Source organism: Capra hircus, chromosome 18 (genome assembly GCF_001704415.2).
Source record: "Capra hircus breed San Clemente chromosome 18, ASM170441v1, whole genome shotgun sequence".
In the NCBI taxonomy this organism is placed as follows: Eukaryota; Metazoa; Chordata; class Mammalia; order Artiodactyla; family Bovidae; genus Capra; species Capra hircus.
The window spans coordinates 41,054,229-41,074,197 of NC_030825.1; the positions used below are offsets into that span (position 1 = coordinate 41,054,229).

The 19,969-nt window shown below is 39.9% G+C and overlaps 1 protein-coding gene across 1 annotated transcript in view; it reads left to right on the forward strand.

Moving 5' to 3' along the window:
• HYDIN (HYDIN, axonemal central pair apparatus protein) overlaps positions 1 to 19,969 on the forward strand; it is a 346,678-nt gene that overhangs the window by 36,211 nt on the left and 290,498 nt on the right. The window contains 2 exon segments of the mRNA XM_018063160.1: positions 2,998 to 3,117; positions 6,296 to 6,430. Of these exon segments, the coding sequence (XP_017918649.1) occupies positions 2,998 to 3,117; positions 6,296 to 6,430 (255 nt within the window).

The following is a 19,969-nucleotide window of genomic DNA, read 5'->3' on the forward strand; positions in this document are numbered from 1 at the left end:
TTGTCTGGGAAATCCCAAGAACAGAGGAACCTCGTGGCCTACGGTCCATTGGGTCGCACAGAGTCAAACTTAGCATGCATGCAGCATGCACAATATTATTAGGATGTGACTAAGTTTTTCCTAAAATATTATATCTGTTATTTTTTGCTAGAAAGCTTTTCTTGGATTATCAAGTATTCATGCCATTTTTTTTTCCTTTAGAAATATCAGTAGTGAAGATGCTATATCTTCTTTGCCCTTCTTCACCTTGTATTTCCTCTCTAATCCATTTTAAACTTTGTTCATTCCCATTTCATTGTAATTACATTCGTCAGCATCCTCTGTATCCCTTCTTTGAGGTGTGTGTGTGTCTTAGAATTCATTCTTAAGCTTGATCCGTTCAACACAGTTGGGTCATCTCAGCATTTTACATAGTCAGTGTCTTTTTTGTACCCTTTAATTCACTTGTATCTCAGATATCACACTCCTTTGGCTTTCTGCCTACTTCACTGGTAGTTTTTTTCCTATTTGTTGGCTCTTTCTCCTTTTCCTAATCACTATACACTGGAGCTCCCCAGTACTTGCTCTTTAAACTTCTTTCCCTTCTGCACTCACTCCTTAGGTGGCCCCTGCTAGGAATGAGGTTTTTAATTTCACCTTTTAAATGATTACTTTCATAATTATATCTCCTACTGTGGCCTAGCTCCTGAACTCTGGATCATATATTCAGCTCAGTGTATGATTGGCAGCTCAAACTTAAAATCTTGAAGATCTAATTTTTGCATTACATTCTTTCCCTAAAGTCATGATCTTTCCTCCCTCCACCATGTAATACCTCCGTTGATCTGTTTTTTCCAGGCCAAAAACCTTGGTGTTATCTCTCATGCCTCTGTTTTTCTCACATCTTATGTGAAATCCAACAAGGCCTAGTAATCACAAATACATCTCTATAATCAAAACACTTCTCACCACCGCTGCCACCACCATCCCGTTCAACCCATCATCATCTAGACTTCTAAAATAGCCTCCCTGTTTCCCTCCGATCACCTCATTATCAGTTCTCCACAAAGAAGAGTGGCTTTTTTAAAAAATGTAAACCAGGACATGTTGCTTCCGTGTTGAAAACTGCCTAGAAGCTTCCTGTTACCCTCATAATGGAAAAGTCCTGCAGCGTCTGAGCCTGCATCCTTCGTAGCCTTTTCCTTTGTCTCTTCTGCAGCTCAGTCTCCTCTCACTGCACCTCCTTTTGCTGCTCTTCAAACACTCACAGATACTTCTTACCCCAGGGTCTTTGCACTTGTTATTCCTTCTAACTGGAATGCTGTTTTCTCAGATCTTTGCATGACTTACTTCAATTCAAATCATTTCCATAGAGAGGCCATCCCTTGACTGCCTATCCCCATTCATGCCGTCTCCTTGTCCTGCTTCGGCTTTCTTTATAGCTTTAACACTGCCCGACCTTGTTTTATGTATTTTTATTTTTTATCCATTTCCTCAAGAATTTTATTTTCATGAGGCAGTGGTTTTATTGGCTTTGTTCACTACTGTATGCTCAACATACGGAAAGCATTAGAAATTCAATTAGCATTTATTGAATTAGCACTTGAATTTTTCATCACTTTTGATTGCTTAATCTTCCCTGGAACTCTTGAATATTTGCTTTGTGCTCTCTGATTTTTTTCTATTATGTTCTTTGAGCTTATGATGAAGTGGTGCAGTTAAGATTCTTATTATTTTCATGGCAACCAGAAAAGTGAATATTCTTTTGACGTTTTCTTTGCTTCTCTTTTTCTTCTTTTGGTGAGTGTTTTTGTATAGATCCTGGCTTGTTTGTCATTGTGATTATTATTATCACTCATCTTTGAAATAAGGAAGGGAATTATTCCTGGACTTGCTGTTTTCAGGTAGTTAATGTTGAGGCAGGGCTGGTAGTATTGCAGTCCAGTAGGAATTCGCCATGATTCTAGGGGCAGCTCTTTATGAAAGAGGATTGTATGTGTGTGTTTATTTGGAAGGGGGATGAGAAGAAGGGAGATGTGACAGAATTGTGTTAGCCTTTTCTTCCCCACAGAGTTCCTCAGCTATGAGTCTTCCAGCCTGTCTAAATGATGGGTTCGTACTATAAATATGCATATTAGTGTATTTTCCACACACCTGCCAGTGGTTCAGTGTAGATTTTCTTTTTCTTTCTTTTAAAATAAAGTGATTGTGTATTTCTTCCCATTAGGGAAGTCCATAGAGTTTCTTTAGTTTCTCTCAATAATGGTTTGTAGATTTTCCAGATAAAGGTCTTACACATCTTTCATTGGATTTATTCCTATGTATTTTATGTTTTAGAATGTGGTTTTAAATGGTATTGTTTATAAATTTCATTTCCTAAATGTTCATTGCTAGTACAAAGAAATATAATTGATTTATGTTGACCTTTTATTCAGTGACCTTGATAAGTTACTTATCAATTCTAATTTATGGTTTATTTTGAATTTTTAAAAATTAATCAATTTTAATTGGAGGATAATTACTTTACAATATTGTGATGGTTTTTTGTCATACATCAACATGAATCAGCCGCAGGTATACATGTGTCCCCCTCATCCTGAACTCCCCTCCCACCTCCCTCCCCACTCTATCTCTCTGGGTTGTCCCAGAGCACCAGCTTTGGGTGCCCTGCTTCATGCATCGAACTTGTACTGGTCATCTGTTTTACATATGATAATGTATATGTTTGAGTGCTGTTCTCTCAGATCATCCCACCCTCGCCTTCTCCTGCTGAATCCAAAAGTCTGTTCTTTACATCTGTGTCTCCTTTGCCGCTCTGCGTGTGGGATCATCGGTACCATCTTTCTAAATTCCACATATGTGCATTAATATGCAGTATTTGTCATTCTGTTACTCCTTTTAAAGTATTTCCTTGGTTCTTAGTGTTAATATTTATAAGTATGTATAGTAATTTCTTATCTTTTCCAGTCATTTCTGCCACTTTGTGACTATATGATTAATTTATTTTTTCAACTGTAGTTTCCAGGAATTGACCTGGATCAGGCATTATTCCAGCCCTTTCCATCAGAAATCATATTTCAGAACTACACACCCTGTGAAGTCTATGAGGTCCCACTGGTTTTGAGGAACAATGACACAGTGAGTATGTTTGCTGGGATGGCTGTACCTTTTATGGATATATAAGAAGGGATTAGATAGAATGGGATCCCGGAAGATCTTAGGTAAGCTCTTTAATTTGATAGACCTAGGAAAATAGATGAAGACATGCCCTTTGACTATGAGCTTGATGAAGTCAGGACTATACTGGTTGGTTTGTTGCTAAATGCTCAGTCCCAGGTCAGTACCCGCCATGGTAAGCTCCCATGTGCACTAAGTATTCTGTTGAATAAAAGATTAGCTGGACGAGTGTCATGAAATTCTCACCAGTGACCATTTGGGAGAGGTTTTCATTTAAGACAGTGCCATTACTATTCATGTTTACATACTCCACATTAGAGCCACTATTTCCCACTATTATAGCCACAAATTCTAGCTGTAATAAAGGAGGGGAATTAAGTGAAGTCTCTGTAAGAATTAAAGGCAAATGGGAAGACTTGCAGTTATATTCACTACAGTAGCTCATTAAAGGAATCAGTGATGCCTTTCAGAGAAGGTATCTAAGTCTACTCGTACGAATTGCAGTTGTTGAGCCAATGCGTTTAGATTATGCAAATTATATTAGAAAAAACTTCAAAAAAGGAAGTTCCTGTTTTCTCTTTTTCATCTCCCCCCTTCTACCTCAGAGAGCCTTCAGAATTTGTCTACATATAGATTTGGATGGCTTCTCCCACTGTCTGTTCCTTCTTTGTGGCTGCAACTGAGGATTTCTTCTCCATCATGATGCCTTTTCCCTTCAGAGATAAATTAGGGTTTATTTCAAGAAAGAGTATTAAATGACCAAAGATTTTCTTGACATATAACAATGATGAAAGAAAGAATAATGCAGAATATCAGCATGAAGCACAGTTAAGAAAGAGTATTAAATGACCAAAGATTTTCTTGACATATAACAATGATGAAAGAAAGAATAATGCAGAATATCAGCATGAAGCACAGTTAAGCATGAAAAGTAATCAGATAGGGAGGAAGGCATTAGGGAGATGCTAAATATCAGTGTTAAGGACAAGCAGAAATACTTATAGGAGACTTAGAACATTGAGACAAAAATTCTAGGTATAATAAAAGTGGGAAATTAAGTGAAGACTATGTAAGAATTCAAGGCAAATGGGAAGACTTGCAGTTATATTTACTACAGTAACTGATTAAAGGAATCAGTGATGCCTTTCAGAGATCAATGAGGTTATTTAGTGACAGCAAAGTCAGACTTTGAAAGATGGAACATTTAGTTCTTCACTGCAGGAGAGTTAGCAAGAGAAGCTCATGGGATGGAAGCTAAAGGGTAGGCAAAGGGAAGAAAAAGAACCCGAGATGTTTATACTTCTGTTCATATATCTCAAGAAGAGATCAGTTACATAGGGCTGCCAACCAGTTTAGTTTCTCACTTTCAGTTCTCTTTTTCCCTTTCTCCACTGCTTTTTGACTCTTGTTCAAGTTTTTTTAGGCTATCAAAGGCAAAGAGGACCTAGAACAAAAAGTACTCCTCCCTGGCCATCAACAAGAAAAGATTGTCAGTGGGTGTAGTGAGCATGTCAAGGATAAGAGGCATGTGTTAGGTTTGTCTACCAAAGCACACTCAGTTCTTGTGGATAAAACCCACACCTCTTGGTCAGATGCTATTGGAGTATTGGACCCCATGAAAAGAAGGTTCTCATCCAAGGAAGTTCAGCTGCCAGCAAGCAAACAGGTTCTCTAGGCCAGGCAGGCTTGTTCTTGGTAAGTTAATCCCAGGACCCTGGTACGAGGTGGCTGATGTAAGCCTGCTTCTCTCCTTCCTGTTTTATGAAGGAACCACTGAGATAAATTTAGGACACTGAAAAATGCTCTCTGTGTCTCTCACCTTTGGCTTCCTCACTGGCTTGGAATGCCAAAGACAGAGCCTGGTTGTTGTTCTTCTCTCTCTCTTGAACACACAAGTTGAAAGTAAGCCATGAACACTCTACAAGCCACAACACAATTCACTTGGGGTACAATATAAGCACCCAGACTCCAGAGTCAGATTAATCTGGGATCAGATTCCAGGTGGGTGCTCTCCTAGCTGTAGACTTTGGGCAAGTCACTTCACTTCTCCAAGCTATGGGGATAATAATTGCACCCATTTCAATAGGTTGTTTGGAATATTAAAAGAGATAATGGATGTAAAGTATTCAGCTCAGTGCCTGTCATTAGTAAGCACTAAAGCAGTATTAGTATTATTACTAGTGTTGCTGTTGTTTTCCTTTCTAGTTTTTAATCCACAGTTATGATCTTACTAAAAGTATTCCCAACAAGCTTATATGACATCATTTAACACATCACGAATGCCATTGAACTTTTCTCCTAACAGCAAAGCCAGTTCTATTCCTATCAGATACGCACACATCTCTTTCTTACCTCCCCAGTCTCTTGTCTTAAGATCTGTCTGAATTCTCTCTGCGTTTCTTCTTCCTTTCCACATCTGGGCTCCAGCTTTGAGAGGCTGTGGGGTTCTTGTTTCCTCATTTTCCATCTGAGATTCCTAGGACGGACTTAGCTATAGTTAACTTTCTTCTGCTGCCTTTAAATCTTTTTCTTTTTTTCTTTAAAACACAATCCTCTCCGGTTCCTGTGTCCCTAGAACCTCTACCTCTGACCACCCCTCTTCTCACAATTACGTTTCCTTTATTGCTGGGGGCTGTCCAAGATAGGTGTATGTACTCTGGGTGAGGCAAGCAGGGCAGAAAAATAAGACTTTAAAAGGATGGAACTGTTTGAACCTGCTCCGAGGCTGGCCTTGTGGATATTCTACTGCTCTCTATGTTCTTGCTTCACAATAGTATTGGGTGGGCAATCCTGTAGGGTAGAGGTAGGGCAGGATTTGATTCTGAACACCATCGCTTGGTGAAGCTGTAACTCTTAGGGCAAGTGTCTGTTTCCTCATCTGAAGAATGAATTGTAGTGAAGCTCAGAGGTTATTGTGAGGGTCAAGTGGTGCCCCGTGTGCAGTGGCTGAGCCACAGCAGTAGTGCGGTGTGATTTCTTCTCCCGGAGCAGCTCTCAGATGTTGGAAAGTCCAGTGCAGCTCCCCCGTGTAGGTGGGATTTTAGATGATTAAGCAGTTAGTTTTCAAAAAAATAGTCGCATTTAAATAATAAAGTAAAAAATTTCAATGACAGTGCCCGTTATTGGGTTTTTCTTGCAGATTCCAAGGATGGTGAAAGTTGTTGAGGAAAGTTCACCTTATTTTAAAGTAATCAGCCCCAAAGATATCAGCCACAAAGTGGCTCCAGGAGTGCCATCCGTGTTCCGAATCCTCTTTACTCCCGAGGAAAACAAGGTAACAGCAGCGCTGGCAAGACAGTGGTTGGATGGTTGTCGCTGGCAGTTTGCAATTCTGAACGTTCGCAGAGGTGGTGGCGGTGGCAGTGGTGTTGTCGATGGCGTCATTGATGGTACTGCTGGTGGTGGTGGTGAGAGGAATGGTCAGGGCGGAGGAGAGGAGGGCATGGTGCACCACTGGGAATAGGAAAGAACTGTCAAACAGCGATGAGGGCTTATGTGAGCTGCAGGTAGCCAGACTGTAAAGAAGGGTAGCCTTCTGGATGCTTCCCTGGCACCCACCTCAGCATATTTATGTTGGACAGTGCAGCTGGAGAGGTGCCAAAAAGGGAAAGACGTGGTCCAGGCGTCATGAGCTGAGGCAAAGGTAGAGATCACGGCTTCTTGGGAGTTTGGGATCCTAGTTAGTTACATCCTTCCTCCCCACCTTGTAACTAGTTTAGGAGAGAGACCTAAGATTCAAATGCTGATCACAGTATCAGTCTCATTAATGGCAAAGAATGTGACTAGGACCTGAGGCCCAGAGAAGGCCTCCTTTGCTCCCTAGTGACGGTGGGCAACCAGTCCTCAGGGAAGGGCTCACCTCACCAGTAGCTCCGCCCCAAGCGCAAGTGGGGAAGCTAGAGCCGAAAGCAGAGGCCTGCCTTGTCTTCTTACCCCTGTCTGCACAGAGCCTGAGTTCAAAAAGAAGCCATTTCCGCCCAGCACCACCACAGCCGTCAGGCTCATTTTCAGGCTCTCTCTCCTCTCTCCTCAGCTGTGTAAATTCCAGTTACTTCTGGAAGGAAGAACTAGCTTGAGGGACTGCGGGAGGGTGGCTTCTCCTCACCCCTTCTCCAAGAGTGCAAGATTGCAGGTTGAGTTTTCCTCTGTAAGGGGCAAAGTGGGGACTTGTGTGGAAGACAAAAGGATTTTGCCAGTATGACTGAAGCAACAAGGACCAAAAAAAAAAAAAAAAAAAAACACACAAAAAAAACACCCCACACCAAGGCTAAAATAGGCATAACAAAATGTCAGTTTATATGTAATGTTAACAGTGTGTATGCTTATCTGTGCTGTGCCATTACGGATGGAATCAGAAGAACATAATGGAGAGAGTGAGCGAGCTTTGAACCCTTTCTTCTCTATCACTAATGCTTTTTAGCTGCTATAAATGTCGTTAGTGGTGTTCCTGCTGCTGCTGCTATTGTTTGTACTTTTCTAGAGAGCAGGGATAGAGGATTTAATGTGACCTGCCAAGCATGGATCACTGTAGTGAGTGGTTAGAAATTTCATTATATAATACTGCTGTTATTAGTGTTCCACTTTGTAGTATTACTGTTTGTTTCTTGGATTGTGTTTATGAACTTTTCATTTTGTTTGGGGTGTTACTGAAATAACCAAAAAGATAAATAGCTCCAGAAGTAGTGCTTTTTGCTGTACATTATTAAGTCCTGATTTTTTTTTCTCCAGGTTCTATATCTGAATATTATCTGTGAAGAGAATGGTTGCATTTAGTTTGGGGGTCAAATTCCTACACTGTCATTTTATTATAAAAACTGGCTATAGTAAGCCTTTATGCAGCTTGAAATGTAAAGCTTGCTGGATTCGAGGGGTTGGCTTTCCTTAATTTTTTTTCTGTGCCAGAGGGGGGAAAAAAATGTCTTCTGTTGAATAAGTATTATTTTACCTGCAGGCAGTCTGACTGAGAAAGGGATACACAGAACTTTCTGAAGAGGTGGAATGTACTGTGTCATCATAGGTGTGTGGGTTCCATGAATGAATTCATTTGTCAAAGTTGTACACTCAGTATTTATGCTTTCTAAATATCTAACTTTTACCTTAAAAACTTAAAAATGTAATAATAGCAATAGAAAGGCGAATGGATAGAGGCGGATGAACCCCGAAGGACAGAACGTTAGTTTCTGTTGAATCTGGGTGATGAGTACATGGGGTTTGTTATACTCTTCTGTTTTATTTATAAATGTTTTTAATTTCCCCTCATCAAAACCTAAAAACAAAGGGAGAGATTTTTAGAACTACTGATCTATGCAGCAAATAACATATTTTAAGTGAGTTTGAACCCACTTTATAAATATGAAATGCCAGCATTCCCACTGAGGATTACTCCATGGCTGTATTTTGTGGCTGCTCCTTCTTACTCCTAGCTCTTTTATTCCCTCTTACCATTCCATTTCACCAACATTGCGTGTGGTCTATTGGGAAAGCCCTAATTAAAAACAAATCAATTAAATGTTGCTTTAGTATTTCTTTTAAGTATTTGAAAGTTATCAAGGGTTACACGCATGTGTGAGAGGAGATAGGCTGAGAGTAGTGGCTGACTATGAGAAATTGATACCATTTTCAGTACATTAGGATTTTGTGTTGGATTGGGCTCTAAGCTGTGAAATAATTGACATAATATGTGTTTCTGAGGATGTGGTGATTTCTCCTTTTACTGACTGTCTAAGACTAATGGTGGCTATTTGGGGAAGCACCTGCTGCTAGTTTTGGTCCCCATTTTTCCACAAAGATCTGCCAGCCTGCACCATCAGCAGGGCCCCATTGCAGTAGTTTTTCTAGCTGTCTGGCCATCTACATTCACTCTTACTGTTGGAAAACCAACAGGGTGTGCCCAGAACAACCAGCTAGGGTTAGTCCTGCTGTCTTCAGTGCTGATCCATAATGTAGCAGAGCGGTAGCAAGACCAGATTTATTTTATGAAGAATAAAAGTCAATCTTCTCACTGTGTCGCTTTTTCTCCACTTGGCCAGATTGATAGCCAAAGTGCATATGTGTTTTTCTTCCTATCCCCTGCTGATCTGAACACACTTCATTCTCATTTACCCTCCTCACATCTGGAGGGTGAGATATGTAAATTGCAGCATGCCACAGTTTAATAAGCCAGTCCTCTTTCAATTGGATTTTCAGCCCCCTTTGTATATTAGCATGTCGAAGATTATAATGCAGTATACATTTTTTTTCCCTGTCATCTATTAATCTAGCTTCCTGGAGATTTAACTTGTTAAGGATGCCAAATACCCAGATAACAGGTGCAGCAAATTCGTTTCAGCTTTCCTTATCTCTTTTCACATGGACTTGAAAAAAAAAGATTGGATATGTTATTTATCTAATAATCCTAGTGTACATGTCATGGAAAGTAGAAATATAGTGGTCAATGTTATCATAACACTATCAATTTCTGGAGCCTTGCATTTTTCTTGACCTCTTAAATTTGTATCTTTACTATTAAAAAGTATATAAGAAATACTAGGCTTTTGTGGGAAAGCAAAACTGGGTACATCCTTGGACTTAAGACAGCATCAGTTTGCAATAGTATTGGCATATGAAAATGGCAGCAGTGGTTTAAAGAAAATATGAAGTGATCTATCTTTTTTTTTTTTTTTTTTTTTGCTCAGTTGTGTTTTAAGAAAATGCCTAGCTTGTTGTCAAAATAGTTTTCTTGGTTTGTTACTATGAAATTTAAAGAACATGACCCAAGAAGAATAGAAAAACATTACAATAATCTGTTATCCAGGTGTACATATTTTTTGAAAAAGTTTTAACATTTTTAATTGGAGAATAATTACTTCACAATGTTGTGTTGGTTTCTGCCATACAGCAATGCAAATCAGCCATAGTATACTATAGGGCTAGCATTTTGAATTAAAATATAGATATTTTAAAAATTAAATATATTTTAATATAAATATAAAATATTAAAATATAAGATTTGCCACATTCAGCAATTATTGTTGACAAAAATAATGATAGGGATTTAGTTTTCTTCCTGCCTGGAATTCGCCCTCCCTGGTTCTGTCTAGGTTCCCCTTGTAATCCAGGTGCTTAGCATAGGGCCTAACATATAGGAAATTGTGATAAATATTTGAAAAGTGAGATAAGTAAGTTCATCTCAAGAAAACAAAAGGTAGTTTCTTCAACTTGAGGATGGCCTAGAGATGATAAAAGCAAAGGCATAAGAAAAGAGGGCTCAAATATCTTTTTGTGCCATCAATGTATTCAGTTCTGTTCAGTTCAGTTGCTCAGTCATGTCTGACTCTTTGTGACCCCATGGACTGCAGCATGCCAGGCCTCTCTGTCCATCACCAGCTCCTGGAACTTGCCCAGACTCATGTCCATCAAGTCAGTGATGCCATCAAACTATCATCCTCTGTTGTCCCCTTCTCCTCCTGCCTTCAATCTTCCTAGCATCAGGGTCTTTTCCAGTGAGTCAATTCTTTGCATCAGGTGGCCGAAGTATTGGAATTTCAGCTTCAGCATCAGTCCTTCCAATGAATATTCAGGACTGATTTCCCCTAGGATGGACTGGTTTGATCTCTTTGCCGTCCCAGGGACTCTCAAGAATCTTCTTGAACACTACCGTTCAAAAGCATCAATTCTTCGATGCTCAGCTTTCTTTATGGTCCACTCTCATATCCATACATGACTACTGGAAAAACCATAGCTTTGACTAGACAGACCTCTGTCAGCAAAGTATTAGATGTGTCAATATATTAGATGTTGACTTTTCCCCTGTCTTTTCAACCAGGAGAAAGATGTCTAAGACGTCTTCTTTAAAAGTGTTTCTCTCACTTGGTTCCATATCTTTGTAGTGAATCACATCACTATTTTCTAGCTTTCTGGATTTGATAAATGCCATTTTGTAATATGGCTAATGAGGCTCTCAGGTATTCTCTTTATTAAGAACTCTTGATAGTGTAGTATCCAAATAATGATATTAATATGAATATTATTTCACTCACTGTATACCAGGCTCAGTGCTATAAGCCAGGATCCAGTGGAGAATAGCAGAAGCCTGGCCTTTCTGGGGCTTATTCATTCCACAATGAATAAACAGACATATCATTTAATATCAGATAGTGACATGATAGAGAACAGAAAGTAGTAGAGAATGGAGACTGTTTCCTTTCAGTAGGAAGGTGAGGAGAGACTTCTTCAATGAGGTTACTTTTGGGTCGAGAGCTGAACTGGGCAGATATTGTTGTCTGGGAGCAGAGCCTCACTCATGGAGGCCCTGTGACAGAAGCATGTCTGGCAGCAGGTCAGGGAAGTGGATGGCCAGTGTGACTGGAGGAGAGGAAACTGCTCAGAAAATGGTAGGAGACAAGGTTTGTAGAGGGTGAGACCATGAGGAATCTTAGAAGTCATACAGAGTAGAATAGGAAGCCATCATAAAATACTTAAGCTATTGTTTATTATGGAAGCTTTCCCCGTATGCAGAAGTATAGAGAATGGAATAGTGAATTGTCATCACCCAGATTTTCAAGCTGTCAGCATATGACCATCTTGCTTCATCATCCTGTCCCCTGCCCCAGAGAATTTTGCAACAAGTCCCATACATCATTTCATTGTACTTCATTGTTTGTCTCTAAGTGATAAGGTCCTTTTTAAAAGTTAAATCACAGTATATTTATCACATGTAAAAAATTGACAGTAGCTCCTTAATATCATCAAATATCTGGTCAGTATTCAGATCTGCCCAGTTGAGTAATGTATGTATGTATACGATGTATATGTATATGTTTATTTTTGTAGATGTAGATGTGTGTATCGTATATGTAGATTTGTATATATGTATATGTTTATTTTTTAAGTTCATTTTCTTAAATTGGGATCCAAACAAGGTACTAAGTGCATCTTCACCAGGTTCCATAGAGTGATCCTCCATCCCCGCCGTTTCCTATAGACCAGTAGTTAGATCTAGAGGTTTGGTTAGATTCATGTGTGATTTTTGAGGGGCCAGAATTCTTGGGTAATGTGGTATGTCCTATTGCATCACATCAAGGCACAAAATGTCTGTTGTTATGCTTTATTTTTGTAATGCTATAGTGAACTTCCTGAGGTACAGTTCATACAGGAAAGATAGAATAAATCAAGATTCTTCCCCTTTATCTACCCTGGTGAGTTTTGATTAGGAATTACATATCAGACTTACATTTTAAGATCACTCTGGTTGCTCTGTGGAGAATAGACTGAAGAGGGTGTGAGGCGTAACAGCTAGCTGTGTACCCTTGGCATCTATTTTTCCCTTTCCTCATTGGTAAGAGAATCATAAATTTTGATTGGATTCATACCTGCCAGAGATAAAAGGTTGCACTTCCCCAGCCTTCTCTGTAGCTGCTGTGTCTACGTGTTGGCCAGTGACGTGAGCAGGACTTCCAACACGTGTACTTGATGGAAGCCGACCCAGTGGGAGGAGTGAGGAAGGAAACCAGGAACTCAGTTTTATAAGTTAAGTTTAAATTTCCCTTTAGACATCCAAGTAGAAATATCAAGGAAGCAGTTGGACACAGTGGTCTTCAGTAAAGGGGAAGTTTTGGGGCTACAGGCAAACATTTAGAAACCGTAAGTCATAAATGTAAGTACCACCCTTGGTGGTCAGCAGAGTATGATGCTAAGAAGAGGTAGTTGTGAAGTAGGAGGGAAACCCAGAGACTGCAGTGCTTCATAGTCCAGATGGATTGTTGTCTTTTAGTCACTGCGTTGTGTCTAACTTTTGCAACTCCATGGACTGTAAGCCCATCAGGCTCCTCTGTTCTCCACTATATCCCAGAGTTTGCTCACATTCGTGTCCATCGAGTTGCTGATGCTATCTATCTCTTCCTCCACCCCTTCTCCTTTTGCCTTCAGTCTTTCCCAGCAGGACGGTCTTTTCCAATGAGTCAGCTCTTCACATCAGGTGGCCAAAATAGTGGAGCTTCAGTTTTAGCAACAGTCCTTCCAATGAATTTTTGGGGTTGATTTCCTTTAGGATCGACTGGTTTGATCTCCTTACTGTCCAAGGGACTCTCAAGAGCCTTCTCCAGCACAACAATTCAAAAGCATCAGTTCTTCAGTGTTCAGCCTTCTTTAATGTCCAGCTCTCACATCTGTACATACTAGGAAAACCATAGTTTTGACTACACAGACCTTTGTCAGCAAAGTAATGTCTCTGCTCTTTAATATGCTGTCTAGGTTTGTCATAGCTTTCCTTCCAAGGAGCAGCATCTTTTAATTTCATGGCTGCAGTCACCATTCACAGTGATTTTGGAGCCCCCCAAATAAACTTTACCACTGCTTCACTTTTTCACCTTCTTTTTGTCTTGAAGTGAAGGGACCAGATGCCATGATCTTAGTTTTATGAATGTTGAGTTTCAAGCCAGCTTTTTCACTCTCCTCCTTCACCCTTATGAAGAGACTCTTTAGTTCCTCTTTACTTTCTGCCAATAGAGTGGTATCATCTACATACCTGAAGTTATTGGTACCTCTCCCAGCAGTCTTGATTTCAGCTTGTGATTCATCCAGCCTGACGTTTCATACAATGTCCTCTGCATAGAAGTTAAATAAGCAGGGTAACAATATACAGCCTTCTTGTACTCCTTTCCCAATTCGAACCAGTCCATTGTTCCATGTTAGGTTCTAACTGTTGCTTCTTGACCTGCACACAGGATTCTCAGGAGGTAGGTGAAGTGGTCTGTTATTCCCCTCTCTTTAAGAATTTTTTACAGTTTATTGTGATCCACACAGCCAGAGGCCTTAGTGTAGTCAATAGGTAAAGTATATTAAAAAAGAAGCACTAAAATATTTATGACATATTGACTCCACTTGTTTGACTCACTATGAATAGAATGCTAGATTTCTAATTAAAACAATAGATATGCAACAAGCAACAAAGATTTACTCTATAGCACAGGGAACTGTAATCAAGATTTTGTAATAACCTATCAGTTCAGTTCAGTCGCGCAGTCGTATCCGACTCTTTGTGACCCCATGAACTGCAGCATGCCAGGCCTCCCTGTCCATCACCAACTCCCGGAGTTCACCCAAGCTCATGTCCATTGAATCAGTGATGCCAGCTAACTATCTCATCCTCTGTCGTCCCCTTCTCCTCCTGCCTTCAATCTTTCCTAACATCAGGGTCTTTTCAAATGAGTCAGCTCTTTGCATCAGGTGGCCAAAATATTGGAGTTTCAGCTTCAACATCAGTCCTTCCAATGAACACCCAGGACTGATTTCCTTTAGGATGGACTGGTTGGATCTCCTTGCAGTCCAAGGGACTCTCAAGAGTCTTCTCCAACACCACAATTCAAAAGCATCAATTCTTCGGCACTCAGCTTTCTTCACAGTCCAACTCTCACATCCATACATGACTACTGGAAAAACCATAGCCTTGACTAGATGGACCTTTGTTGACAAAGTAATTTCTCTGCTTTTTAAAATGCTGTCTAGGTTGGTCATAACTTTCCTTCCAAGGAGTAAGTGTCTTTTAATTTCATGGCTGCAGTCACCATCTGCAGTGATTTTGAAGCCCCCCCAAATAAAGTCAGCCACTATTTCCACTGTTTCCCCATCTAACTGCCATGAAGTGATGGGACCGGATGCCATGACCTTTCATGCCATTCAGTTTTCTGAATGTTGAGCGTTAAGCCAACATTTTCGCTTTCCTCTTTCACTTTCATCAAAGGCTGTTTAGTTCTTCTTCACTTTTTGCCATAAGAGTGATGTCACCTGCATATCTGAGGTTATTGATATTTCTCCTGGCAATCTTGATTCCAGCTTGTGATTCATCCAGCCCAGCATTTCTCATGATGTACTCTGCATATAAGTTATATAAGTAGGGTGACAATATACAGCCTTGACATACTCCTTTTCCTCTTTGGAACCAGTCTGTTGTTCCATGTCCAGTTCTAACTGTTGCTTCCTGACCTGCATACAGATTTTTCAAGAGGCAGGTCAGGTGGTCTGGTATTCCCATCTCTTTCAAAATTTTCCAGTTTATTGTGATCCACAAGTCAAAGGCTTTGGCATAGTCATAAAGCAGAAATAGATGTTTTTCTGGAACTCTCTTGCTTTTTCCATGATCCAGTGGATGTTGACAATTTGATCTCTGGTTCCTCTGCCTTTTCTAAAGCCAGCTTGAACTTCTGGAAGTTCACGGTTCACATATTGCTGCAGCCTGGCTTGGAGATTTTTGAGCATTACTTTACTAGCATGTGAGATGAGAGCAATTGTGCAGTAGTTTGAGCATTCTTTGGCATTGCCTTTCTTTGGGATTGGAATGAAAACTGACCTTTTGCAGTCCTGTGGCCACTGCTGAGTTTTCCAAATTTGCTGGCATATTGAGTGCAGCACTTTCACAGCATCATCTTTTAGGATTTGAAATAGCTCGACTGGAATTCCATCACCTCCACTAGCTTTGTTTGTAGTGATGCTTTCTAAGGCCCACTTGACTTCACATTCCAGGATGTCTGGCTCTAGATTAGTGATCATACCATCATGATTATCTTGGTCATGAAGACCTTTTTTGTACAGTTCTTCTGTGTATTCTTGCCACCTCTTCTTAATATCTTCTGCTTCTGTTGCGTCCATACCATTTCTGTCCTTTATTGAGTCCATATTGCATGAAATGTTCCCTTGGTATCTCGGATTTTCTTGAAGAGATCTCTAGTCTTTCGTATTCTATTGTTTTCCTCTATTTCTTTGCATTGATTGCTGAGGAAGGCTTTCTTATCTCTCCTTGCTGTTCTTTGGAACTCTGCATTCAAATGGGCAAATCTTTCCTTTTCTCCTTTGCTTTTCACCTCTCTTCTTTTCACAGCTATTTGTAGGGCCTCCTCAGACAGCTGTTTTGCTTTTTTGCATTTCTTTTTCTTGGGGATGGTCTTGATCCCTAATAACCTATAATGGAAAATAACCTGAAAAATCATATATATATGTATGTATAACTGAATCACCTTGCTGTGTACCTAAAATATTGTAAGTCAACTGTACTTCAATAAAATCAATTTATTATGAAAAAAATAAGTAATCCACTGTGCCCTAAGCTATTAAAAATAGAATAAAGCAAGGATGTGGATTTAGCCTTTGGGTTTGGCAAAGTCATTAGTGACCTTGGTGAGAACAGTTTCTGTGGAATGTTGGGTACAGAAGCCTGATGTGGTAGATAGAAGAAAGAATGGAAAATGAGGAGGTGGTGATATTGAGTATAAATAACACCGCTGAGGAGTTTTGCTATAAAGAGTAATTGGAAAATGGGGCAGTAGCTAGAGGTGGGTGTTGAAATTGAGGGTTGTTTATTTAATATTTAAGGTGAGGCTATTTAAGCATTGTTAGAAGCTGATGTTTATGAAAGTGATTTAAGCATTGTTATAAGCTGTGAATATTCAATGAAGAGGGAAAACTGCTGCTTTGGGAAAATCCTGAGGTGAGTAAGAAGGTTGATCTAGTATTCGAGGCAAGAAGTTGATCTTAGATAAAAACAGGAGTGAAGGCAGAGTATATGGACTTAGATACAGGTAGACTGGTAGATTTAAGGTAACTTAGCAAAAAAGCTCAAGAGGATATTAATTACCTTAAATGGATGATTTGTACATGAATCATGAGGTAACCACATTATTGTTATATACTAATGATAAAAGTGATCAAAATAAATTTGAAATTCCTTGGGTGTCTTCACAAGCCAAAGTCAGAGGTTATTCCCTTTTAATAGATGGAAAAGTGTAGGTGCCCCTAGGAAGCTGGGACCTCAGCTAAATCATATGAAGACACAAGAGTGATAGAGAATAAGGCCCATGAGACCTGATTAGTCTTGTTTTTAAACTGATTGGGACTTGAGAACTGATTCTTCCCTTTAGAAAGGTGAATTTCAGATTAAAAATATACTATAAAGTAGTTTTAACTGGATAGGAAATTTATAATGTTTTTCAAGGACAGTGAGTATTAGATGTGCTGAGTCCTAATCATACCTGGTTTTACTGTGTTAGCCATTCCACCTCAAGTTTAGGAGTGGAGAAAAGGCAGAAAGAGGATTGTGAGGGCTTAACCACGGGCTGAGCTCACTCTTGAATGCCTGGGGAGTTGTTTGCTGCAGTAGAAGACATCATTTTTATTTGCCTAAGACCTTAAAGGACAGAATTATTGCCACATTTGCCTTCTGTCATGGAGCTAATATAAAATCAAGATTCATTCTTTCCACTTCTCCGAGTCAAATCTGCCACTTTCGTATTCCACTGCATTTTTTTTCCCCCTAAGTTTGGAGGATAGGCATGCTGGAAGGAAGGCTAATGGACAAAAAACTGGATTGGAAATTTCATCTGGAGACCATTTAGCATTTTTAGGATGCAAACTAATTCATGACTAAGTCTCTCATAGTAGAGGAGAAAGAATGTGGAATAAATATTTTGGTTCTGAATGGTGACCTGGTTGCTCTGAATTTAAGTACAGTGGAAGGAAGTATATCAGCTAAAGCAGTTGCTTAGCTTGCAGGCTGACAAATCCTCCCAAGTCACAACACATGGATTAATTTTAAGCCAACAGAGCAATATATAATTGTACATTATATAATCTAACATAGTCATCTTAAATATAGAACTTTAGCGATTAGAATACATTTTTAAGGAGTTGTGTGAAGAATTCATATTCTTTTATGTGAATTGATTATGAAAAAGTATGTAATCCTGATAAAATTTCAAATCTTCTTCATTAGGAAATTTGAAAAGATTTGAACATATCCCTGTGAATATTTCAACTAGCCTCCTCTACTATTTTCAGCTATCTTCAATTCCTTATAGAAGACAGAGAATTCTGTAAATATAAAAAACATTACTTGTGGATCACCTCTCTTCGAGGATTCAGCAGCATCTTTTGTTCTCTCTGTCAAAGCCTCAGTTGATATTAAGTTTCCACATATGCCAGCAGCTTTCCAGTTTCTAATTCCCAACAAAACCTTTGCTTGCTGGGTTTGATCTCCTAAGAAAAAGTGAAAACAGTACTTATCTCATTAGGATTCTGATGTAATCAGACTAGACTGTTTCATTGTTGAATTCTGTGGAGTTTTCTAGGATCAAGTATGCTTCATGTGACTTGTACTTTCTTATATCTGAATGGCATAACTTTTGAGCCTGCTATTACTGTGCAGAAACCAGAATCAACTGAAGAACTAAGAGTCCAATTCATGAAATTTAAATACATTTCATGAATAGTTCCCACTAATTTTCATGACTTGCTCCTACCTTAGGACTGGTATGTTTGCAACTCCCCTCACCAGGAGCACTGCATTTCTAGATCTTACGTGACTGGATGTTTTCCTATTCAGGTCTCCATTCAGAGGTCCCGTCCTCAGGGAGGCCTTCTTGGCTGTTCTGACCTAAAGCAGCCCCTTCCTGTATTGTCATTTCACCATTTGATTTTCTTTGAAGTCCTTGTTGTTTTCCAAAATTATCCTGTTCTAATTATTATCATCATTAATTATCAGGATTACCATTATTATCCGAACAAGAGTACACAAATTGAGTTTTTCCTACATGCCTTATGCAAATCATTGTGTTTTATGCAACAGTTTTGTAATGACAGTAACATTCATTGAATATTTACTACTCACCAAGCACTAGGGTCAGCATTTATCGTCCTAAGCCAGGTCAGTGTCATCTCTTGCTTGGACTGCTGCAGTGGCTTTCTAACTGGCCACCCTTTTTTCATCTTAGCTTCCTTATGGTTCATTGCCTACATAGCAGCTAGTCATTCTTCTAAAACACAAGTCAGGTACATCACGATCAGCTTTCAGCATCATTCAGGTTTTTGGCTGTCCTCAGGTTCTCCTAGTGGCTTATAAGCTCCTATGTCATCTGGCCTCCCACCGCTTCCTTGCTGTATCTCTAACCTCTCCTTGCCTTTTTCCCCTCTGGCCACGGTCTCTGAATTATCCTTTGCTCAAATTACCACTCACCCCCATGGTGTCATTTCTCCCTTCACTTAGGCTTCTGCTGAAATGTCACCTTCTCATAGAGGCTTTTCCCCACTCACTTATACCTCATTTCTCTTCACTCTGCATCATATTACTCATTTGTCTGTCTTCAGTAAATACCTGTTGAGTGTTTACTAAATACCAGGTCCTGTTCTCGACACTGGGTATGTGAAGTCAGTACAATGGGCAGAATCCCTGTTGGCATGGAGATATGGGGTAGGCATAAAATAGACCAAATAAATAGGAAGCGTGTAAGGTCACTTTGGGAAAGCTAAAGCAAACGAAAGGCTCGGGTTGATGGGACAGGAGAGGGAGAGTCAAGTTTACAGTAGGGCAGCTGGGGGAGGCCTGGGGGAGGCCTAGGGGAGACAGTGGACATTCTTCAAAGTCCTGAAAAAAGTGAGGGAGCGAGCAATGTGAATAACTGCATGGAAGCATGTTCTGCATGGAAGGAACATTGAATTTGAAGGCTCTGAAGGGAGAGCGCGTCTAAACTACTCAAGGAGCAGCAGGGGAGGCTGTAGCTGGAGGACAGGAGTCCGTGTGGAGGGAGGTATGGCTAGAGAAACGACAGAGGTGCCAGATAGTAGCACTCAGCGCCCCCCGCCTCTCTGTTTGGGAGATGTTGAACAGAGGAACTTCCCGAGCTGACATGTCTGACCCTTGTGTGGAAAATAGACTTTCGGGGAGCATGGTTTGAAATAAAGGGTCCAGTTAGCCCTGAAAAGATTGGAGAGGGTAGAGTGTGGTCAGGATTGCAGAGTAGAGATAGTGAGACCTAATTGTGGTCTAGATTTATTTTGAAGGTCAGTCCTA